A 25,945-nucleotide genomic window follows, 5' to 3' on the forward strand; every position below is an offset into this window, starting at 1 on the left:
AAAGTACATTTTGAGGAAAGTCAAGATGCATAAAAATAAGTATATTTTTGTTACCATTCTTATTACCAGCTAAAGAAGACGAATGTTTATGCCCAGTCACTTGAATCTCACTGTTTGAGGGACCATAGCAATGTTTCTTCATCCTGGCTTATTGGTTCTGAGGCTTTTAGTTTCCTACCAAAACCTTCAGTTGCATTTTTCTCTCGAATCTAGTATTTTGACAGACTTGTAAAATGGTATATCTTTGATAGATATGTGATAGCCCTTGGCCTCAGTATACTTTTCTATGCTATATTTGTAGACCCTAGAGAGCACTAGTCATAATATGAACCATTCTGTTTGTGAAACGTTACAAATATTTCCCCTAAATAACTTTCAAATGATCAGAACGGTATTTTCAATTACTGTCTCGCATGTTTGTTATTGACATTGTGAATATCACATTCATTCATGCGCTTTTTGAAAGTTTCATTTCTGACTCAATGAACTCTTCCACATTGTTAACATTTCAAATGGATGAAACAAATTTAATCAACTAAAACCTAAAGCATCTACTACATGAGTGTACATGGTTTGTTTATAAAGTAGTTCCTAATACACTATACTATTTTTAGGCACATGTTTTGTGCACATGCATGCAATATCAAGGTATTCAGTATCACAAAATACTGTATGGCTTTGATGATGTAAAGTTAACAGAGACAAAAATGAATATATAATAAAATCATTTTCATTGTAATCATTTAATGAAACAGGCTCCAATAAAATTGAAGTTTCATATCTTTTATATACATGTAATTTATCAGTTTTGCCTTATTTTAAATCAGGTCAGGTACAATACAGTCAGACTATTATAGAGTAAATTGAAATCTCAACTATTTCAGTTTAATTTTCAAAATCACAAGTATTAATTACACACAAAAGATTAATTTTTGTTATTGCCAATTGTAGATATGTAGCTGGATAGCAAATTAGGCAGGCAGGTGGGTGGGTCAGTAGTTGGATGGATGGATAGAAGGTTAGAAACATTCATTCATCCATCTTTCCAGCCATATCTACCTACCTACCTATCTATCTATTGGTAGATATATAGGTAGTCAGGTATGTAATAAAAGATAGATACAAAGATTTTAATGGGATGCATTTGATGTCTCACTGATATTTAAACACAATTTCAGACAATCCTGTTGTGTTGAGTGGTGACAGGATTCTTTTTATGGATCCCCATAGAAGTTCCGATCATGTATGTTTGACAATTAGACTGTCCAAATTAAAGAAATGGAAGAAGTTAAACATTGAGGACCTCCTCACAGCTCTTCAAGGAACATTTGGTGTTACCGAAGCAATTCTACAGACCGGGTGGTACAATGGAACACTGTTCTGGTTTCCTTTGCGATTGCAGGCCTCAAGCCTATCAGACACGTTATATGATAAAGGCAAGGTGATTGATCTTTTCACTGCCTTCCAGGCTGAAGCCTCAAATATATTGATCTTTTTGAAGCAGATAACAAAAGTATTCCTGTTTACAAGGGAGGCCATTTCTAATGAGATCCACATGCAGTTCAATGTAGAGCTTGTGAAAAATGTGGATGAAGTGCAACAGGCAAGGATAGCCTTCTTGACGAAGATCAAAAATTTAAATAAAACAGTTCCACAGTGCTCTATTAGTTGTAAATACCTTTTATCCATCTGCACAAAATCCTATGAAAGAGACGATACTGTGAAGGAAAGTACCACTGACTGGATGGTGATTAACTACTATAAGGGAGGAAATATGTCCAATGAACTGAAATTACTTATTCAGGACGAGTCTCTGGGATACAGCCCATTTGCTGGTTTAGCTGCTCCTATTGGACAAAACTTTAAACAATTCAAGGGCCATGTATTTTGTTTTCTACCACTGCCACAGGAGATAACAAGTATGACAGGTTTGCCAGTACACGTCAATGGATATTTTGCACTAAGTCAAAATAGACGCCACATAAAATGGCCATCGGCTGATCAAGTTGAAATGCATCTGCATAGGGACAAAGTGTTGACATGGAATGAAAAGCTTCTCACAGAGGTACTGCCAGATGTATATGAGATTCTTATACAGGAGATGATTTGTCACTCAGTTCAGAATGGAAACCAAGATAGCTTTATTGAATGCATTTATGCAGCCATTCCAAAAGCTGATCAGGTAGTTGATATATGGAAAATAGTACTGCCTCAAATTTCTCGGAAAATCATCGCAAAGCCCACTCTATTGACTGTCAATAAATTTGGAGAGAAAAGTTGGATTGATTATGCAGAAGCTTATTTCACCACATTCAGTCAATATCCAAAGTTGACCCCTTCCGTAAAGAATACAGTCGCAAAAGTCTTGAGGATTTATGACAAGAAATATGTGGAAGTACCTCTGCATGTAGTTCAGTTTTTCACCCAGTTCAGTAACAGTGGTACAGAATTAACGCCAAGAAGTCTTTCCATTATATTGAAAGACAACTCAAGATACAGGTCACTGACTAGGGAAGAAAAGTTTGATCTCCTTGAGTTCTTAACAGTAGACGGTCAATACGAGATCCTGGATGGTCTGGAACTTCTTCCTCTAAATGATGAATCCTTCATTGCCTTTGTATCCAGCCACAGACCACATGGTCAAATACTGTTATGCAGCAAGGAAGAAATGGAACTTTTTCCTGGACTTGACAACATATTTGTACATCTAGATTGGCGAAAACAAAGGTTTCTAGGACATATGCAAGCCATTGCAAACAGAGGTAGGGAAATTTTTGTATTGATATGAATCAGTGGTTTTAAAATAAGTTACAGTAGAAAAGATTGAATGACAGCATGCTTTGTCAAATTTAACAAATAATTTATTTCCCTAGAATACAAAGTGAAAATGAGAAAAAATAACTTTTGGTATTGCGAATTAAATCCCAAAATAATTAAAGAATTACAGACACAAGTCCTAGTAATTTAAAGTCCTGAATAAAATCCAGTAAAAGTCTAGAATAAATCCAAAAAATGAAGGTGATGACGCATCTGTTATAGCTCCTAGTGTGTTCAGGTGCCAACAGTCTTTTGCTGAATCACAGAAATATAATTCCAGGTTTGAATAAACTTTAAATTCCAGTGAATGTCTCTATCCAAGAATATTACCAAAGCACTTTTGTATTTCCAGAGAAATTAATCACTTGAATTCAGTAATTTTAAGAAAATAGATTCCAGCCCAAAATTACTGGCCACAACATATAATACAATTTGAAAGTGCTAGATGTTAAAGCACGAATGATAAAATCCTCTCAGTTACACTATATATAGTTCTCTACTTGACCTCAGGTCACAATTAGCATTTTCTCAAAAAAACATTACCAATGAAAATAACCTTCTAGAATGATCCCGATCTTTACAAAACAATAGCCATAACCTGGATTACACTCAGGAAATTCCAAAACTTAGACCCCGATCAACATATTTACTTCTTCTGTTAATACTAATAATACTGATTTTAAACCCATACACATAGAGAATAATTTTGCTATGTTTTAGTTGTTGATAAATAAAAGTTTTAAAAAAATCAATTTGGGTCAAGCAGAAATTAACTCAATTTTGGACAAGGTCAAGTCCAACATGCAGTTACTTTACAATAGCATGTAATGAAATAAAATAAAACCATCAAACAAACAATGCAAGTTAAATATACATAATAACATACAGTATTTTACTCACACACTGTTAAATGGGCCTAAGCTTCATCTAATTCTTCATAGCTATGTATCTAATATGTTTGTCACCCTTGTTTGGTTTCCTAAAATTTCCTGAATTTAGAGTATTCTTTGTGTGATTTAAATATTTGTAATGAGTACGTCTTGATGAAATCCTTAGCAGTTACATCAAAACTGAGTACACTTAATTATATGCTGAAAAAGCATGTAATAGAGCTATAATTAAAGAATTCATGCCCTGCTTTGATTCTATTACAGGTCAGTTCCAAGTGCACTATTTGGATGCTGTTTCATTCAGATCCCTTCTGGAAGAAACCATAACAAATCATCTAGGTCAAACCTGTCCACAAAGGGTTGGTCCTTTTTCAGCTCTGATGGGAGACTGGATTGAAAAAGTATGGGAAAATATTTTCTCTCATGGCTACAATGTAAGTTTGTTTGAACATATTCCATTGGTTCCTTCTTGGTCACATGTTCAGGAGATTGAATTGTACCATCTGAGCGACTTCTTGATAGTGAAAGAAATGCCAAATATGCCAAGCTGGAATGAATCTGTGTACAAATGTTTGGAGCTCTTATCTATCAAAGTTCTTCCCTCTCTTCCTGTATGGCTTCAGAGGTTAGAGATTTTTCAGTATGTTCAGTTTTCAACAGAGAAGGGAGTGATAAACCTCATGGACATGCTTTACAGCACATATGAAAGGGAAAAGGCGATTGTAACTTTTAATAATCTCTGTGCTTATCAGGACAGAAAAGATTTTGTTAAACTTTTGGCTGCTTTTACAGCCTGGACTGAGAAGAGCAAAAACTTTGTAAAATGCCTCAAATTATTCTCAGAAAGTGGGTCGCAAAAGAGAGTATCGCTTCAAGAGATTTCGACCATTGTCAGAGTAGATGAGTTTCCAGTAAAATTCCCCCACCCATACATTCTTGGAGGCTATGATGAATGTCGTCTTGCACGTATCCTTGGAGCCAGAGAATTAGATCAAAATAATTTAGTGCTCGAGACTTTACAAATGATGCAAAACAGGGAGAATGAGCTTTACAATTTTACTGAGAGACAAACATTCATGTATTACTTCATGCAAAACATTAGAAATTTTGAGGGCCATATAAAGATCATGAATGCAGCCAAGTGTGTACAATTCTTAAGATCGAATTTAACCCTTGAAATCTCTCAGCCAAGTGATCTTTTTGATCCATTGGATCATCGATTGCAGTCTCTTTTTGAAAAGGAAAACAAGTTTCCCGAGATGCATTATTTCTGCACAGAGTCAGATATCATAACACTGAAGAGACTTGGACTAAAAACGTATACTGATGTGACCGCTGAGGATTTATTTGAAACAGCCAGGGTCCTTGATGGATGGTGTGAAAATGGGAAGGAAGAACAAATGCATTTGAAAGCAAAATGGTTCTTAGAGGTGTTGGAAGACAAATCTTCCCTTCTTGATAAAAAAATACAAGGAATTTCTTTAGGAAAAAAGCTGCAAGACATGAGGTGCATCATCCATATGCATACAAAATGTGAAGGCTTTTCTAGTGCCTTGTCCTGGTTTCAACCACAACAAGCTCTGAGCAAACCATCTGATTTGCGCCTGTCAAAATTTTCGAGATTGGTTGGATCAACGATGCCGTTGATTGAATCCAGAGACAGCAAACTTGCATCTGTCTTCAGATGGAATGAAGACCCTCCCATAGATAAAATTGTGCAGCAGCTTGAAAATATTAATGATGTCTATGAAAGTCACCTCAAAGCAGATCTCTTACCTCTAATCAATGAAATTTATCACAAGTTGTCAACATATGAAAATATCAAACTACTTGCTAATGAAAAGTTTAAAAGTCTCACACACAAAGCTTTTGTTTGGAATGGAGATGGATTTTCTCTTTCCAGTGAAGTTTTTCTTCATTCTAGACCAAATGACATAGATCTCAGTCCTTATCTGTGGAAAATTCCAAGCGAACTCTTGTACCTGAATTCTTTCTTTTATGCTCTTGGGTGCAAAAAAGAACAGAACATAGACACACTTCTAGAGATACAGAATAAGATCAGAGACAAATATAATTCTAACCAATATTCAGCAGAGGAATCAAAGAAAGACCTGGATATAATAATTAGTATTCTGAAAAGGCTTAGCCAAGAAAAGACCCAATTAGTAGGACAGCAACATAATATCCTTTTTCCTATTTGCACAAAAGCAGGTGCCTCAGTGCTTTTGCTAAAACCAGGAACTGAATGTACATACTGTGAATCTCGTTCATTGCAAGACAGAAATTATGATGACTCTGAGGAAGAAATTTATTATATCCACGAAGAGGTATCTGGCAAGATTGCTGAAGACTTGGGTATAATGTCTGTTACACGAAGGCTACTTTCAAAAACTGATGAATTTGAAATGGAAGTTGTGGGTCAAAATGAACCTCTAACAAGGAGGCTTCATAACCTTGTCACTGATGGATACCTAGATGGCTTTTCTGTAATAAAAGAGATAGTTCAGAATGCTGATGATGCCAAGGCAAATGTAGTATATTTTCTGTATGATGAAAGAGAAAATGAGGATGCTAGGAATAATCTTTTACATGAAGGCCTTGCAGAATGCCAGGGACCAGCACTTTGGGCTTACAATGATGCAGAGTTCCAAGAAAAGGACTTCCTGAACATCCTAAAACTGAATGGAGCAACAAAAGAAGATGATTTGGAAAAGATAGGAAAGTTTGGTTTAGGATTTTGTTCTGTGTACAATGTAACAGATGTACCCAGTTTCATTAGTGGTAGCAATTTTGTCATGCTTGATCCACATATATCTTATCTTGGGAAACCTGGAATCAGAATAGATCTTAGAAGAAAGGAAAACTTGAAAATATTGACTTATTTTGAAAATCAGTTCAGACCTTTTCAAAACATATTTGGCTGTGATTTATCCCCATCCAAAGACAGGATTCAATTCAATGGTACCCTTTTCAGGTTCCCACTTCGCACTCTTTCTCAGGCTCAACGAAGTGAAATCAGCAACAAGGTTTACTCTAAGGAAGAATGTGTGAAGCTTTTAGAGCTAACATTCAAAGCTGCAGGAAACTTGCTTTTGTTTACCCAAAATATCAGGAAAGTAACAATTTTCCATTTGAGATCAGACTGTACAGATCCTCAAGAGCGGACATCATTATTTTCTTTGAGCAAAGAATGCTGGGAACAGCAAGACTCGTCTACAATTTGTACCACAAATGTACTCACATTAGCAGCAAATCTCAAGGAGATTGGAGATTTACGGTTTAACCCAATGAGGATTTTGCAGAAGATATCGATTAACTTAGAGGCAATAGAAGATGCACCATGGCTTTTTCCACTGCTTAGGGAACATTCTGGCACAAAACTGAACTGTTCCTGGATTCTTTCCTGGGCTACAGGAACAGACACATCACTTCAGCATGAATTTGTCAATGCAAATTTGGCACTGCCTCTTTGTGGTGTTGCAGTACCTTACAAAGAAAAAGGGGAGCACTTATGGCCAATACCCCTACATGAATTGCCTCTTGGTTTCTATAATGTTGGCCATGTGTTCTGTTTTTTGCCTCTGCCTATTCCAACCAGTTTACCAGTGCACATAAATGGATGTTTTGCTATTACATCAGACAGACGACATTTGCTGACAACAACTGAAGATGACAAATGTACCACAAGTAGTCAGTGGAATCAAGCCCTGATGAAGGATGCCTTAGTAAATGCATACATATATCTTCTTGAGGGACTAAGGGACAGCGGTGTACCTCTTGAATATGAGTATCATACTTTGTGGCCTCTTGATTGTTCAATGACAACAATACCTCTTCAGAATGAGTTCTTTAAGAGAATAGTTTCAACTAATGCTAAAGTATTCCATAGGAATGGAATCTGGAAATGCTTCCATGAATGTATATTCCTTGACCCTGAACTGCGAAAAGACATTGAAATAGGGAACATTGCCTTTGAAGTTCTCTTGAAGTTCAACAAAAGACCTGGAAATTTGGTGATTGATCTGCCAGATAAAGTCAAGCAGTGCATTGAAAGTGTATCCCAGGAAGTATTGAATGAAGGACTGATTACTACGGAACAATTTTTTGTACACATATTTCTTCCAAACTTGAAAGATCCTTTTTGGAGTGAAAATGCATCCAAAAGAAACACGTTGGTACAGTTTGCTTTGATGCTACCAATAGAAAATGTTTCTGAGGCCCTTACAAATGTGGAATGCATCCCAACTGAACCACGTGGCACTTTGAAATGTCCATCAGAACTAATTGATCCTTCAAGCGATCTTAGTATTCTATATGATGACAATGATGAGGTATTTCCACTAAGGAAAGAAAATTTCAGAAGTGACAAGACTCTAGATTTACTCAGAAAATTGGGAATGCTCCATCGTACCTTGCCGCATAACTTATTGTTGGAAAGATGTCATTCAGTCCAGCAACTCACTTCTGTTTGTGGCAATTGTGCATTGAATAGATGTACAAGGATTGTTGAATATTTGTCAAATAATTCAGTCAGGAATGAATTAGAACAAGATCAGCCAACCTTAAATTCTCTTCAGCAAATTGAGTTTCTTCCAGTTTTACAAAAACCAGCCAATTGGCATTTTAGTTGGAAAGCTGAAGAAAACAAACCAAACATAGTTTCATCTAACATATGTTCAGAAAATCATGAAAAAGGTCTTATTCAACTGGCAAGACCCACAATGCTATATTTTGGCTTTAGGGAGAAACTGGTATGTTGTTCTGAGCTTGTTATTGATGAGACCAGATTAGAATGTTTGTCATCAATATCAAGACCAGTGCTAAGAATGCTTGGTGTGAAGGGATTCTATATGACTGACATTCCCTATGAAACTGTAGGCAATCAGCTGCTCAGGATATTAGAAGAGTATAACAGTGATGAAAAAATACAGCAACAGATTTGCAAGCCAACTCTTGAGGAAATATATAAGTATTTTAATGAATGCTTGAAGAGTTCTAAAAATGTGGAAACTGCTGAACTTCTAAATTATCTTGAGTCATTTAAATATCAACAAATTATTATGATAGATAACCTGATGGTTGTGCCTGCACAAGTTGCCCGTGATCTCAACTACAATTGTTCTCCTGAATTGTTCCAGCTCTCATATTCAGAATGGAGAAAATATGAAGCATTTTTCAAAGCCATTGGAATAAAAGAGTTTTTTTCTCCAGGTGAAATTGCACAAATTCTGACCAAAAAGAAGCAAGTACAGAATAATGAGCCACTGTCAGAGAAGGATACTGATCTAGTCTGTAATTTGCTCCTTGCTTTGGAACATTCTTTGAAACAAGCTGATAGGCAATGCAATGAAATGGCACTCGAAATATATGCACCAGATACAGAATGTATCCTACAACGTACACAAGACCTCTGTATGGACGATAAAGACGTCAGTACTAGTTCAAAGATGAAACTTGTACATGGCAAGATATCCAATGAACTTGCAGCGAGTCTTGGAATCAAAACAAAACGTTTGAAACATTTAGAAGAAAATTTAGTTGGAATACCTTGGGGACAGAAAGAAAAACTAGTTACACGAATAAGAAGTTTGCTTGGTTCCTATCCATGTGATGAGAGTATTTTAAAGGAATTGGTGCAGAATGCAGATGATGCTGGAGCAAATGAGATTCATTTCATAAAGGACTTAAGAACACATGAGTGTGATAAAATCCTTTCGGATGATTGCAGACCTCTTCAGGGTCCTGCACTTTGTGTGTACAATGACAAACCATTCACAGAAAAAGATCTGCAAGGTATCCAGAGTTTAGGAATGGGAAGCAAATCCAGTGACCCATCAAAAACAGGTAAATATGGTGTTGGGTTTAATGCTGTATACCATCTGACTGATGTTCCTTCATTTCTTACAAAGGGACCTGATCTTAAGAATGGAGAAACACTCTGCATATTTGACCCAATGTGTAAATTTGTCCCCATGGCAAATGAGGATAACCCTGGTATAAAATGCAACATGCAAGCACTGCGACGGTATGATACAGATATGCTTAGGGGGTATCATGAAAGAGATGATACTTTTTTTAAATCCAATTGTGGAACAATGTTTCGATTTCCTCTTCGAAACAAAGAAATGTCAGAAGTTTCCCTTGTCAGTAAGGAAGAAATATCAGTGAATAGACTGAATGAAATCCTCAATGAGAGTAAAACAGAGATCTGTGAATCCTTATTGTTTCTTAGGCATGTGTCGAAAATAAAGATATCAGATATCACATCTGGTACATTGAAGGAAGAATATGCTGTAGAAGTGATAATATCTGAGAATGATAAACGAAGGAGAGATGAATTTTTTCAGTATGTGGAAGAATATGTAAAAAATCAAACTAATGAAAATTTGAGTTTCCTTCAGATTCCCCCACAGGAAGTTGGATATACCATGATGGTCAAAGATAGTGATAAAACTATGAAGATATTTTATGTTGTGCAAAGAATTGGGTTTGATGATGTTTCTAAAATACCTAGTAGCATATCAAATGCAACGAAGGGACATTTTATTGGACATCTACCACTAGCTGGAATTGCAGCTTCTTTACCTAGTGATGAAAGTCTTACACTTGAAGCATGGAAAAAACGAACCCCTGAAACTATTTTTGGACTTTTACAAGAGAATTTATTAAAGAAGAATGGGCGTGCGTTTTGTTTCTTGCCCCTGCCACTAAAAACTGGACTTCCAGTTCATGTAAATGGTCATTTCATGCTTGACCATGAGTCAAGACGGTCATTGTGGAAAGCAGACAAAGGCTATAGCTATGACTGGAATCACGCTTTACTTGGGGATACTGTATCGCATGCCTATGTCTCATGCTTATCCTTCATGAAAACCCACATCTTCAAAGAAGTTTGTGATGAACAGAGTCTTACTATGGCAAAGCTGGATCTTTTCAACTCATATTTTCCAACTCTGAAAAACATCAGTGATGATTATTGGAAATCTCTTCTGAAATACGTGTATCAATTCATATCAGATCGGGAGATCGATATATTTCCTTCGATTAAGGAGCAAGAAGAGCATCATGTAGAATTGAAATGGTTTCCCTTGAAAAGATCTTCAGACCATTTTCCATCATTCTTTGATAATTTATCCAAAGAAGACAAGAATTTGATTGCACCATTGCAGGCCATGGGCATGAAAATAATCAAATCTCCACGTGATGTTCAAGCTGCACTATCATCAGCTATACTTCAATTAAATGAAATATGCCCAAGCAAAGTTCTTTCATTTCTCCTGTCATATCGAGAGAGCCATGAAGACAGTTGTAAAATTGAATTTAATCTTTACATATCAAGAACTAATATGAAGAGCACAAGGAATGTCTATGACTTGATAAATTATCTAAATGCTGATCAGGAACTATATAAAAATCTACAAGGCCTACCATTGCTTGTCACAAACGATGAATTTCTTAGATGCTTTGACCATGAGAACCCGGTGTTTTTGTCAAAATATTGTGAACTGCTACAAGGATCAAGAGATTTGTTTGTTCACAAAGATCTTGTGAATACATTTGACACTGTCAGCTTTCGAAAAAGTGGGTTATTTAAAGATCTGCATATTCAAGACTTCTCAGACTGCTTGCCAAATTCAATTGATCCTCATAAATTTACTTCAGGAGAAGAGATAGAATGGAGTTTGCAGTCGACAGAAGTTCCAAATGCAGTGTGGATGGAAATGTTTTGGACAATGCTGCATGAAAATTCAATGGTCAAGGAAAAAAGTGGTAAAGTTGACCAAGCATGCTTTGAAGAAAATGTTAAAGTGTTTGATAACTGGAGTCTTCTGCCATGCAGAAAAAACAAGACTGAAAATAACAACAAAATAAAACGATTCTTGATGCCTATCAGTAAACGTATTTTGGTGTTGAATTATTATCACTCTGTTCATACTGATTTTGAAAGAGCGATTGAGAAAATCCAGTTTCCATGTATAGACACAGGCATCTTCCCAAAATATAATGATGTGTCTTCTGCAATGAAAAAATTAGTATCCACTGTAGAAAAACCTCTTCATTTCCTCATGTGCTTGGAGTGCCATATAGATGAAATGAAGAAATGCAACCTTTCATCTGATGAATGTAATGCCCTCCTCATTTATCTGTCTGAAAAACTGAAGATACTCAGAAAAGAATCGGAAAGTACCTGGCTTCAGAATACCATAAGGTCCCTTCCAATACATGTGACTTATGATGGTAAACATTTAAGCTTTTCTCAAACAGACAGTGTTCTTGTTCTGCCAGTTGAAATGCCACAGGATGGCATTGCAGAGTGGGTAACAGCTACAAATCACATTTTGTTGATTCAGAATGATAATTTACAGAAGTTGCATGCATTTCTTGGATTCACATATGAAGAGACAATAGACATTTATTGCAATAAGATTGCAACTTCATTCTTGAAATTGCCAGAGATTAGTCATATGAGGCACTTAGAATTTATAAGGGACAATTTATTTCACTTGCATGGTTCATACGACAGTGAAGAAAGATTCAACAATAAGCAGATTATTCTCCTTAGGTTCTTGAAGGAAGTACCCTTATTTAGGTGTATAGATGGAAGATATAAACGAGCCAAAGACCTTTATGACCCCTTCAATAAGGTCTTCCTTGTCCTGTGTGAGGAGGCTGAATTTCCTCCCAAAAATTACATGATGCAAGACTGGAGAGAATTTTTTGTATTACTGGGGTTGATTACAGAGTTGTCAGATGGACATCTTTTAAATTTTGCCAGAGAAATTGCACATGAGGAAGAAATAACTGTGAGAGATACAGTCAGCAAAGCAGAATGCCTTTTGAAATACTTTTGGAAAGCTAAAAGAAACTGGAGCAGAGAAACCTTGAAGAAACTTTCCCAAATTAGATTTATACCACCACATAGGATGTCTCCAGAGAAGATAGAAATTTTCAAACAGCCTAATGACTGCAATAGGCTAATATGCTTCTCGGGTTCAGTTTCATCAGAGTTTGAAGTTGTATGTTGGAGCACTTTGGATCTAATACCAATCAAATTTTTACCCTGTTCTGGTCATCATATTCATGAAGTAGCAAAGGAACTTGGTGTTTATGCAGTGCCACCAGTGGAGAAAGTGATTCAACACTCTCAAAATATCTGTGATGCTCAAAGTGCAAAATCTACTGATTATAGACAGCTCAGTTTAGAAGCCTCACACTTTAAAATTATAATGCAAAAGATTTATGCTTTTCTCTCTGAAAACAAGGACGAAGATCCAAAAATGTGTCAAAAGCTACAGAACACACCAATTATTTTCATTGATGAGAAGAAGATACTTGTTAAATCTATGCAAGTGATTATAGATGTAACAGAAGCAGATACAATTGAGCCATACTTGTACAAAGCGCCCAGTTTCTATGGACAATTCAATGATTTATTTGTATTTCTTGGAGCATCAAGAGAGGTACAAATTATACACTATGCAAGGATACTTACTATGATAAAAAATGAGGTCAGAGATGAAACCCTTTATGCAAAAGAGTTTGATTGCATTCGTCAAGCAATGTCAAACATGATTAAAAGACTGCCATGCACCAAAGGTACAGAGGTAGAATTGGACATTGACATTCTCTATTTTCCAAACAGAGGGCACAAGCTTTGCAATGCAAAATTATTGATTGTTTCTGACAACAGTTATTTTGAGAACAGGTTGTCAAGAGAAAGTGACATTGACTATTTTATGGGATTTGAAAATCTTGGAATAGATGTGAAAGATGTAAAACAAACCATTTTATGTCTTCCAAAAAGACTTCGTCCATCTTTATTGACAGAAGTGGTAGAAGAAGAGATTGACACATCAGAAATGAATGAAATACAGAGTTCAAAAGCAAGAAAAATTGGAATGTTTCTCAAATCTTCAGACTTTATCCATGGTGTTTTGAGATTAGCTAAACATGCGATCAAAGACAAGTTCTCCGAACAGATGGAAAAAAAGTTGATTTATGATCTGCAGAATGTACAAATTAAAGAAGTAACGGGATTAAATACATATCTAAAATTCAAAGGCAGGCGAATAGAAGTGTCAAAGGCAAAGAAAAAATGCTTCATGGCCAAGGTTGAAATTGAAAATAATGCACAATACACCATTTATTTTCAAAATACTGGACAACCCGAAAACAGTATAGATGATCTACTAGAAGATGATGGAGATATTTTGGATTTTATTCATGCCTGTACAGGAGGAATTCTACATGATGGGACTACATTCAAATTAATATATGCAATTCTTCGATGCTTCAGTTCACCTCAACAGATACAAGTCAAGTTGGATGAAAGGAAAATTGACCAGTATAACTTAACGCAGCTTTCACATAAATCAGTTTTTCCAGTTCCAGGCACATATGTTCCCAAAGAGTTCCATCCATTTTTGGAACAGGGATTTTCCTTTTTCCAGGAACATGAGTATCAATATCTTGCTCTTGAAGTAGAGGATCCAGATGTTGAGATGGATGATGAACAGCATCTGCAGATAAATGATCCCGTGTTCATATATGTTCACATCATTGAGCCAGTAGGGTTGAAGGAAGCTAACTTGTCAGTAATAAAGTCAAGGTATCTCATTGATATTGGGGAACAAGGAAATAGTGTTGTCTATGGTTTCCAGCTTTACAAGTTCAAGAGGAGAAAGGAAAATAAAATTCGAGATGTAATACCTGCTGATGCAGTGTCTGTTGGATCTTTTCCATTGGATGAAACTTGCAGAAACATTCATTCAATTTTACGTGATGCTTGGACACTCCCTGAGAGAGAAAGACGATCGGTCATAAAACGACTGTGGCTGAAATGGCATCCAGACAAAAACAAAGGTCAAGAGGATTACTGTCAGAATGTTTTTAATTATATCAATGCTACAATACTCAAGCTTGAAAGAGGACAATCACTTGACAGTTATAATGGCTATAATTCTGGATTCACTGAGAGGGAAACTTTTACAGGCACACGATATGAAACAATGAGCAATCGAATGAGACAAAGAGGAAGTCAGTACAGCAGAGAATATGACCAATACTATGAATATTTTGCTCAAACACATGGCAGCCATCAGGGAAGTTCATATTCTTTCCATGGAGGAGCAGCTTCCTTTTCTGTGCCCTTACCCGGTGAAGCAAAGCGATGGATGGAACAAGCAAAGAGAGATTTTTTAGCAGCAGAGGCCTTCCTTCCCTCAGCCAAGTCTGTTGCAGCATTTAACTGGATCTGTTACACTTGCCACCAGGTAAATATAACCACTTGTCTTCACATATACCAGCTTGCATGTAGTAAGAAAAGGAAGATTAGACAAAGATATGTTTTACAACCAGGACATACAAATAAAAATGTATTACATGTATCATGAAGGACATCAAAAACCCTATAACAATCAAGTCTCAAAATTTTCACCCATTGAATTTTTTGTTTGTTTTTTTCATCACAGGTGTGACTTAATATTGACTACATAAAATTTTCTTTACATAATACAATCACAAAATGATATTACTATTTACAGTATGGACCAGTAACATTAGTGTCTCTCTTTGGGGGGGTGGAGGGTGGGTACAATCTTGTTGAATTTTCACATGCTATAATTACTTCTTTTTTTATATGTATGAAAATAGTTAACAAAGCAAACACATTAAAGTTTTATTAATACAAATTCTATCCTGTAGGGATAAGGAAGAAATGTTTGTCTTTTTTCAGAAGATTATGGATATAAAGATATGGCACTGACAAGAGATATAGTTATAATTCAGAGAACAAACAACAGCACATTTTACTTTTCTACAATTTGTATAACAGTTGCAACTGTCATTCTTGAGTCGAAACTGTTGACTTTCATTTGATGCAGCAGTTGATTACGTTCATACATATGGTTACTCCATTTTGAATTATGTGTAGAATTGAATCGGGGTAGTCTGATTACTTGGGTAACTAATGACTACAAATGTAAATGAGGCTTATATATGGGATGCTAAAATTTGCCTGGCTCATTAAATCCAGAAGAAAATTTATATAAATATTTTTGTTGTCATCAGTAACATGAATCACAAATACATCTATCATATCTTGGTTTGTGTCGCAGAATTTTAGTTGAACATTCTTCAGAATAGTCACTGAGCCTAAGTTTGTCTCTGAACAGTACAAAACTTAATTCCTTGATGTCTGTTATATATATATATATATATATATATATATATATATATATATATATATACTGTAACCATGTTCTTTAGTTTAGGAGTGGAAATATTTTTTGGCAGTTTAGTGTTCTGATTGGGATCACATAAATAAATCTATAGTAAATTTATAAAATTTATTAAAGGAAGATTAGATACAATTATTTACAATTTATAAAATTTATTAAATATATTAGACACGAATCTAATGTAAAACTTTATATTGAGAATGAGTAGTGTATCAGTTCAGACTTGTACAGTGACCATGTTTATAAATATTGGTCCAACAAAAGTAGCAAATTTCCTGCATGAGTCCTTTTCCATTTCATGAAAATTTTGATAAGTTGAATTACAGTTAATGGCAAATTAAAAATATTGGCACATGTCAACATAACAGTAGGTTACATGTTGACCACTTCAGGTCCATCGAAAGGAGACAACGTTTTACATTTAATCATGGGACCTCAAGAGAAATGTAACACTGCATTTTTCCTATTATTTCATAACAATTTAACATGCCAAGATTTTATATACAATCATTCCAAAGATAAAATTGTTTTCTTCTTTCAATTGTTTGGACAGATAATTAGTGTTCATCTTAAAAGATGAAAATATTTTTGCATTATAAACCAGCTAACAATTTACTATTGTTATTTGCACATTCTTACTAATCTTACTCCAAATTCACAAAATGCAGACAATATGGTGATTCATAAATGAGATGATATGACATCATATAAAAGCGGAATTATTCGCAGTCATACATGTCTTGAATAAAAAAAATATCCATATTTGTGTACATTATGAGGGACTGTTCATGCAACTCCACTAGACTAATAATGGAATTTTGATACAAGCCTCACCTACATTCATGATATAAGAAAATTAATGCATCCAAAATATGACACTTGACTTGAACTTAATGAAAGGCAAGTTCAGAGCTTTAGTAATCCTAAGACAGTATAATGTTGCTGAGATACATATATACAATATATTTATCCCTTAATTTAGTATATATTCCGGGAACATTTCCTACATGCTGCCCACAATATGTAAAATGAGACCAACTGCTTACAATCAGGTCATGGTCACTCCATTAGTAATCAAATAATTCGTTACTATGCAAAATTAGAGTGATGTTTGGAAGTTCTGTTGTTAACCTGCAGTACTCAGTTTTAGGTAGTGACAATTTTTATTTCTAATTCCATCCAGCAGCTTTTTGTGTATTGAACACTGTTGAAATATTTTTTAATGGTGATGAGAGCCATATCAGCTAGATGACATAAACTGATTGCATGAGTTGTCCTTCTTGATTGTTTCTTCATTCGAAGGTACATGTATATGTCATTCTTGTCTGTACTATATAGTTTGGTGTTGTTGAGAGTAATTATATTTATGCTAAAATTGTATTTGTTTTCACAGGTATATGAAGGAATTACTACAGGTTGTTTCTGCTAAATTAAACATCATATCTGGAATTGCTTAAATATAACTTGTCAAAGTCAAAAGCCGAATTTTTTATGGGAATATATTATTTTTGCAGAATTTAGCATGTTATAGGACATAAGTTAATATTTGAAACACATTTCTTATGATGAAATATTATGCTAGCAAATGATAACCTGCTACAGATGATATGTTAATCTGAAGTGCAGGAAATGTATATTATTATCCACTGTTTTATCCTTCCAAGTTTGTAATATGTAGGGTTCACATTCATATGTGTTACAGGGTTCACACTAGGTATTTCCTTAGTATCAAAACAACAAGTTTCTTATATATATATATATATATATATATAGAGAGAGAGAGAGAGAGAGAGAGAGAGAGAGTTTTCATATACATTTATTTATCACATAAAGCTTACTACTAAAAATCATGAGTTAAATATATACCACAAGTATTTCTTATGTTTTCATACCTGTAGGCAACAGAGAAGGCTCTTAAAGCAGGAGGATTTGCTGTAGATGGTAACAGAGTGCCAAGGCATAGTCATCAACTTACCCAAATTGCTGCAGGATTGAGTAATAATCTCAGGGAACTTGCTCAGGAGATACAGAACTATGTTGGGGAGCATACACGGATGAGGTATCCCGACTCCATTTTAAAGTAAGTAGGTGAAAATGTGATCATTAATTAAAAAAAGACTCTTTTTAAAATTTTGCAATCAAATGACACTACTAAAAGACAACTGTATCTTAGGCTTTACTCGAAATGAAATTTTATTTTGAAAATTGTAACTAATCAGTATTGTAAAATGAGATCTAATTTAACTTTAAGGGGAAAGGATTACTTCAAAAATTTCAATGATAAAGCTTAAGAGTTTCATAAATTCTTTACAATAAAGAGTTCTCTGTTTTATTTGCTGTTATTTTATAATCAGTGAACTTATGTATGTGACTCTTTGTTCTACCTTGAAAAATTGTGATGTCATAATTAAGTTTAAAGTCATATATATTTAATATGAAATGGTAAATTGAAAATGCTTGAACTAAACAAATATTTTATTCCAACAGACACAAGTTCAAATTTATGAAACATTTAAAAGTCTCTTACATGACTGACTGCTTGCTTTATTTAAATGTTTACCTTTGGAGATGTCTTCATTACAATGCATGTACAGTAGAACCTGTCTTGAAAGACCACCTCTTTTGCCAAAAAAGTATGGCCTCTCAAGACAGGTGGTCTCTTATAATAGGTCACAATCCTATATAATCAATAAATTTGTGCACTAAGAATGTGGTCTCAAGGCAGGTGGCCTAACATAGTAGTCTTTCAAGACAGGTTTTACTGTACATGTAACATTAAATGAAATAAAATAGTACATCCAAACCTGCTTAAGCATTCCACTGTCTTTAAGGACCATCTGTATGTAAAGACCATGTTCATTGGTCCCATTTATGCATATATTTATGTTTTCCTCAATATTAGGATGACCTGCTCATAAATGAAACTTTTAGGTGGTCATCTGTGTGTTTGTTATGCACAGGTTTGAATGTAATAGGTAATTTTATGGAAACTTGCAGTTGAATTTTACATGATTTCAGAGGCTTCCCATTATGATTATGCATGGCAGAAAGTCCCATCTACATTTCTCTCTGTCTCAGTCAGTGTGCCTTTGCAAACAAGACCATCACATTTTTTGTGCTGGATGAAATGGTGTCCTGAGTGAGGGTCACTTTTGGCATCCCCACTCAGTAAAATGGTGCCCCCACCAGGCTTGGCATCTCAGGTACCCCATATGACAGACTTGCTTGCACATTTCTGTCTTTTAAAACTTTAAAACTGTCTAATGTTTCAAAATATTTAATCACAAGTTTTGTAACTTTCAATCTTTCTTTACAATAGTCGAAGAATCCCATCAGAATTGTACACAGAAGAACATGCTGCAGAGATGCTGCGCTTAGCCAGGAAGGTTCTTGATTTGGTGAATGATCAATATATGAATTAAAAGGTAATATTTCTTTAAGACTTTTAAAAATGTTTTCATTTCACTTAATCTCATAATGTAATTTTTGTAATCTTTCATGGTTAATATCAGCCCCACACCCCTCAACTATAATATCACAGAAGAGAGTTTTTGGTAGTATATTTTACATATTCTAAACTTATTATGTTCTGTATTGACTTGGGTTTAGAACTTCATTACAATCATCCTTTTAGTATAATTCTAGTGCAGACAAGACTTTGTGTGGTCACCTGAGATCATTAAAGTTTTTATAATGACATCTTTTATTCATGTATAGGATGTAATTGTTCATGGACTAAAAGTGTACAGTCATAATAACATAATCTCAGCATCTTATTTCAAATTTAATAGAGAATAATCCTAAGTCAATTCTGATGCTGGTTTGTAAACTATAATGTGAACCTGTCTATTAAACAGAGAAGAGTTAGGTTGTAGTGGGTAAACTGTAAGAAGTCCAAACAATACACAACTTCAAGTCCATAATTCAGTCCCAAAATGCAATTCCAAGTAATTACATACTTGGAAGGCAATACATTTTACTTGGTTAATAAAATAAGTTAAACTTTTCTCCAATGCAACAAGCATGGATATATTTATATATGTCTGAGTGTGTGTATGTGTGTAAAGGTTTAGACCATATGGTACTTCATTTTTCTGACACCTTCTGATACATCAGCACCCGACAATACCGGCACCTTTATTCTTTATAACCTGATTGCAATAAACTGGATAAAATGCAAAATGAAAATAAAATTTATATTGATAAATCAGATTATCAACAACTGTCTTGATTCAGGCCAATTCTTCATGGTGGGGAGATGAAAACTTTTATTTTGTATGTGATATTTGTGTATTTTTCTTGTTTGGTAAGTTTTTGTATTTTTAAGTGCAGTCACTAATGTGAAGGGGAAAATATCACTAAATTTCTATATCTGTGTGGGTAATTTTTCCTTAATATAAGTATGTGAATAAAGGGGGTGGGGATAATTGAAAGGATTTTCTTTATTTGTACGATTGATAATCTTGGACAGGAGATGATTTTATTACTTGTTTGTGACTGTAAAGTGTGATATGTGAAGAGAAATATGAACATTCAGTGATCACATATAGAAAAGACTAAGTATCATACAGAAAAAGAAATAGTCTTGTCCCGTGACAACACAATTTAGTCAAGTAAAATCATGATATGTGAAGAGATAATTGACTCCTTCATTGAGCACACTCAGATTAATAAGAAAACATCACCAATAATCACCCAAACAAAGCTGTACAACTGTGGTATATCCTAATGTTAAGGTTAACTCATTTAGAACTGTACAACTAGAAGTTGCAATGACTCTATTGTGAGAACAGGGAATTAGCTTAAAATAGATAAATATTTAAAAGTCATGAAAGTAGATACAAGAAATTACAAAATTTCAGAAAGTTGCAAAAAAATATACAATACTATTAGTGAGAGACCATCATGATTGGCACAACATTATTCTTCATTTTGTTCTGATATGATAAGTTTCTAGAATACTCTCACTCTTCAAGGGAGAGAATACCCAATGATTAGCCCCTTTAAGTATAGAATGACACACACTAAGAGTGCACCACTTTACCATTGTTTTTGGGGATTAAGAAATAAATATTCTTTTTTTCTTTAAAACTGAGTAGGTACCAATGTAGTTCTCTCAGCTCATAAGTTTACTGTGTCAATATTTCATACAAAACATTCACAATAATTTTTGCATTGTGCAGTTTTCATTTCATCCTTATTGTGATTCTGACATCGTAATAGATGGTCCTAGTTTCTCTTAGCTTTGAGGCCTTCATTTTCAGATCATTGCAAATTCTTTCTGACATTTCAGCCTCCAAATATATTATTTAATGATCTGTATATCCTGATTTTACAAATAACTAAGGGGCCCTGATGGCCGAGTGTTCTAAAGTGCTCTCCATTATGGATCACTGCCATCTCACCTCTGTCTGCATGGGATTGAGTCTCGGATTCAGCCAATGTGGGTATGTGAGAAAGCTTGCCAGTAGCTTCTCGTGGGTCGGTGGTTCTTTCCGGGGCTTTTCTGGGTTCTTCCTCCACCATTAATACTGGCCGCCATGTATAGCCTATCATGTGCTGAAAAATGGCGTTAAACCCCACAACAACAACAACCAATAATTAAATGATAAATCTTCAAATGTAGTACATATTATTTATAGAATCAAGCCACATACTTCAATTATATGAGTTTTAAAAACCAGTAACATTAATAAATCATGAAAAAAGTTTTAAAAGAAAAACAAACATTCTTACTTTCAGTACATAGAAATAGGCTAAATTAATAGTATATTTGAGAACCTAATGATACACCGATGTGTGTAATTGATATGGCAGCTTTAGAAGAAATTTTTGATTTTCAAAGAATTTTTGTGGTTTTTCATTTTTGTTTGGTCTTATGTGTGTGTGTGTGTGTGTATACTAGAAACTCATTTCAATTGTTCAAGAAAAAAGCACACAAATGCATAAATAACTATACTCGTATGCCAATTTAAATACCGTACTACTTGATGTGTGATTGTGTGTATGTGTGCTTTGGATTTTTAACATAGTTTTAACAATTTTTTCAGTCATATCAGTGTGGCAGTGTGGCAGTTTATAGTCATGTGATGTCTAGGACTGGGGCATCATGCCACAGACATGTAGCATGATGTCTCACCTAGTCACATTATCCTGACACCAGGCTGACCAACCCTAACACTGACCTCTTAATGCTGAGTGCCTAGTGAGGCAGCTGTTACTACAAGTTTTAAAAGTCTTTGGTATGACTCGGCCTGGGTTCGAACCCGCTACCTCCTGCATCCAAGGTGGATGCTCTAACCACTAGGCCACCAGAGAAGTCATCATTGTGTTTGTTTGTGTGCATGTGTTTGGTATTTCCAAGAGTCCTTTTTTAGCCTTTTACAAAATATTCCTGCCCCTCTTACATATTTTGGTATAAAAGCAAACAAAATTGAAGAGATGGAGAGTGTCTAAATACTTTCCTTGAGGATGGTCTTCTGATTTCAGCAGTTTGCAAGATCCATCCATCTTAATGCAGATGATGATCTTTTGTGTGTTCTGTGATAGAGTGTGTGTATGGTCCCCATTGTTTATGGGCTGCCACATTACCGCTGGACCTTTATTTGTCAAAAAGTCAAAGATCTCACCAAATATTCATGAAATGTTTTTTATTCTATGTCCCTCAGCTCTTCCTAACATAAGGAAATTATGACAAACTTCCTTATGATTGTTTAAAAATGAGTAATTTTCATCTTGTTTATTTCAGGATTTCTCTGGGCCTAGTGGTGTTTAAAGTGTTGCAATTTTCTTACCTGGAAGAAAATGTGAACAACCATGCATTCCATTCAGTAAAAGTCAAGGTGATACCATTGACAATTTTCTGGTGTATATTTGCTGTATATTTGTGGCTTTTCATGTGCTTCAGATTTACATACTATATGTATACAAGTTATACAATTGTAGATATTTTGTCTTGTTCTATAAACATTCTGGTCTCATTTTATTATACAATTTCAGTCTTTCTTTTTTGTGATAATATGTTTTTGCAATCTCTGTATAGAAAATATTCAAGAGTCACTACTTTGTATCCATTTCATCACAAATGTATCATTTTGGATTGCAAATATAATCACTTAAACATACCCTTACATGGATGTAATTATAAGAGATAACTTCAAATTGCTATTGGCAGATTGGCTATTGGAAAATAGTTATCTCATTATATTTGACTGTGTACTTGCCACAGTTAACAATCTGTTTACACCTACGTTGTTGAGCAGTGACAATGTTAGTAAAATGTTAATTATGTCTGTATTGGCCTCAGTCTTTCAGATATTCAGGATTATGTTATGAACATGCTATTTTTACAGCTTATTGACTCCTTTCAATTAATTTTGGTTTCTAATGATTACAATAAAAAAAATAATCAAAACTCTTCTTTTTTTCTTTCTTGCAATGGGAAGAAGACATATCCTATTTTTTCCACTCCTGAACACAATCAGTACATTTCTAAACATTGTGTAAACTTCATATATATATGTTATTCTTTTCTCAAAGCATACATGGAAAGTGGTCAATAAACTTTGGAGTGTTTTGCTTCCTTGTAAATAACTATTTACTTGGGGTTGTACTGTTCACATCCTGATATTTTGAGTGACATTGTTAGGCTTTGCAATTATCATTCAATGTACAGTCAATCAGATTTTATTGTTATTCATTGTACAGTCAAACCTGATGTTATTGCTTTCCAGTGTACAGTCAAACTTTATTTTATTGCTATTTAATGTGCAATGAAATCTGATGTACTGTACAGTTTCATTTAATGTTTCTGTATATATTACTGTTACCTTACATTTCATAAAGCTGTTCATATTTCTAGGCTAAATTACTGCAAACGTTTGGCTTTTATAAATGTCTGTTTCAAGTATGCAGTTTAATGATGCTTAAAAATTTTGTTTATTAGATAAATTCCATGTGAATCATTTTAATATGTCAGTATGTTTATTTCAACACAAAGGTGTACATACAGATGTATGTAAATGTATTCAGATTATCAATATGTACATTGTACTTTTGTGTTGAAATTTATTGCAGACATTACATTCATAACCAATTTTTCTGAAAGCATTTTGTCTAACCTAAACACTAGCTTTATCAATTGACAGGGAAGTTCACCGTATAATAGTATTTACATGTATTTCAAATATCTTATAATAATATTTACATGTATTTTGGATATCTTGTAATAGTATTTACATGTATTTCAGACATCTTGTAATAGTATTCATATGTATTTCAGATATCTTGTAATAGTTTTTGCATGTATTTCAGATATCTTGTGATAGTATTCATATATATTTCAGATATCTTGTAATAGTATTCATATATATTTCAGATATCTTGTAATGGTATTTATATATATTTCAGAAAACTTGTAAATATCAATGTAGTATAGTCAGAAATATTCATGCTGATAAAATCATTACTCGTTGCATATTAACTCATAACATTTTTACATTTTAATGACATGGTGAAAATGTTGCTGAAATCAAATCTCTGGCATATTTTACATTCAGTGCTTCTGATCACACTTATAGACGTATCTTTCTGTAGGGAAAGAGAGTTTGGTTTGTTTTAAAAGTAGAATATTTCTGCAGGTTGTCATGTTTGCCATGGTTCTAGACATTGCAAGTAATTGTCATTCATACTAGATTTGTTGAGAGAAGCCATGCTCAGGTAATATGATGCAGTTCATTGCCCTATCGTGACACATTCTTTTAAAATGGGGACATGTGACACTCTTTTAAAATGAGGACATGTGACACAGTCATTTAAAATGGGGACATGTGACACAGTCTTTTAAAATGGGGTCATGTGACATTCTTTTATAATGGGGACATGTGCCTGATACAGTTTGCAAGCATTAAATGTTGCTGGCTATGGCTATAATTGTCACTTGCAGAAAATGTTTTGCATGCTAAAAACAATAAGGTGAGACAGGGTGTATTAAGGCAAACACAAATTCACTAAATGTCATGTCACATGACTTAAATACAATAAGGTTTAATGATTGCTCAAAAAGTGTAGGTAGAAAATGTTTGAAAAATCTAAGAGTATCTAGCTTTGTTGTAAATACAGTACATTTTTGTGTTTTTCTGTACACATGATCTCATTTCAGCTCTTATTTTAGTGCTCATTGATGATATTTCATGTACATCCAAAGTTGCTATAGTGACCACTTGCATAGTCTTGCCACTTGGTACTAATTATAGGTAACTTTCGATTAATAATACATATATATATGTAGACTAAGACACATTGCCACATATCACTTTAAGAAAACTTCCAAAATGCTTGGTATACACAGGTTTGACTGTATACTGAAATAATTTGGTACTTGCTATCATTATAAATTAATATTAAGATCCAGTGTACTTAAAACTGACTCATAGCTGATTGATTTTTCACATCATGATAAATTAAGAGCAAACTATGAGTGTATAGAATACTTGGGAGTTATTTATCAGCTTTTCTGCCAGCTAAATTTATACACTGATGTAACATTCAGTTGTTTATATTTTGTAATGGATATAACATTCTTGTAACACTTGTTTATAAATCTTAGTTTATAAGCACACTTATTTCAGGTTTGCATGTGGAGAATACTTGAATATTGTAAAGTAGAAAAAGCCTTTGTAACTATTTTTTATTATGTACATATTTCGTCACAGTTTGTTACACCAGTACTTTTTGAGCTGAAAATGCAGTTCAGGTTATCAATATCTACATTGTAATTGTATTTTGGTACTGAACATTTCTTGCATATATCACATTCCTAACTTATTAGTCTGAAAAAAATGTTTTCTCACATACTTTTAAAGCTGTAAAATTTGTCAGGGAAATTGCACTTTCATTTTACTTTAGATCTGTTGTTATAAATGTTTGTATGTAAAGCCTGGAATCTTCATTCCTATTTTGTCAGCAGATAATATCATAATTCATATTCTCTTTTCTAAA

The 25,945-nt window shown here is 34.2% G+C and overlaps 1 protein-coding gene across 1 annotated transcript in view; it reads left to right on the forward strand.

Moving 5' to 3' along the window:
* LOC149776579 (sacsin-like) overlaps positions 1–24,097 on the forward strand; it is a 36,443-nt gene extending 12,346 nt beyond the window's left edge. The window contains exons 5-9 of the mRNA XM_089941317.1: positions 1,179–2,762; positions 3,972–14,980; positions 17,845–18,026; positions 19,266–19,371; positions 22,695–24,097. Coding sequence (XP_089797443.1) covers positions 1,179–2,762; positions 3,972–14,980; positions 17,845–18,026; positions 19,266–19,368 — 12,878 coding nt within the window. The 3' untranslated portion in view covers positions 19,369–19,371; positions 22,695–24,097. The remainder of the gene's footprint in view (positions 1–1,178; positions 2,763–3,971; positions 14,981–17,844; positions 18,027–19,265; positions 19,372–22,694) is intronic.
* The last annotated feature ends 1,848 nt before the right edge of the window (positions 24,098–25,945 follow it).

Source organism: Sinohyriopsis cumingii, chromosome 18 (genome assembly GCF_028554795.1).
Source record: "Sinohyriopsis cumingii isolate HCF-2022 chromosome 18, ASM2855479v2, whole genome shotgun sequence".
In the NCBI taxonomy this organism is placed as follows: Eukaryota; Metazoa; Mollusca; class Bivalvia; order Unionida; family Unionidae; genus Sinohyriopsis; species Sinohyriopsis cumingii.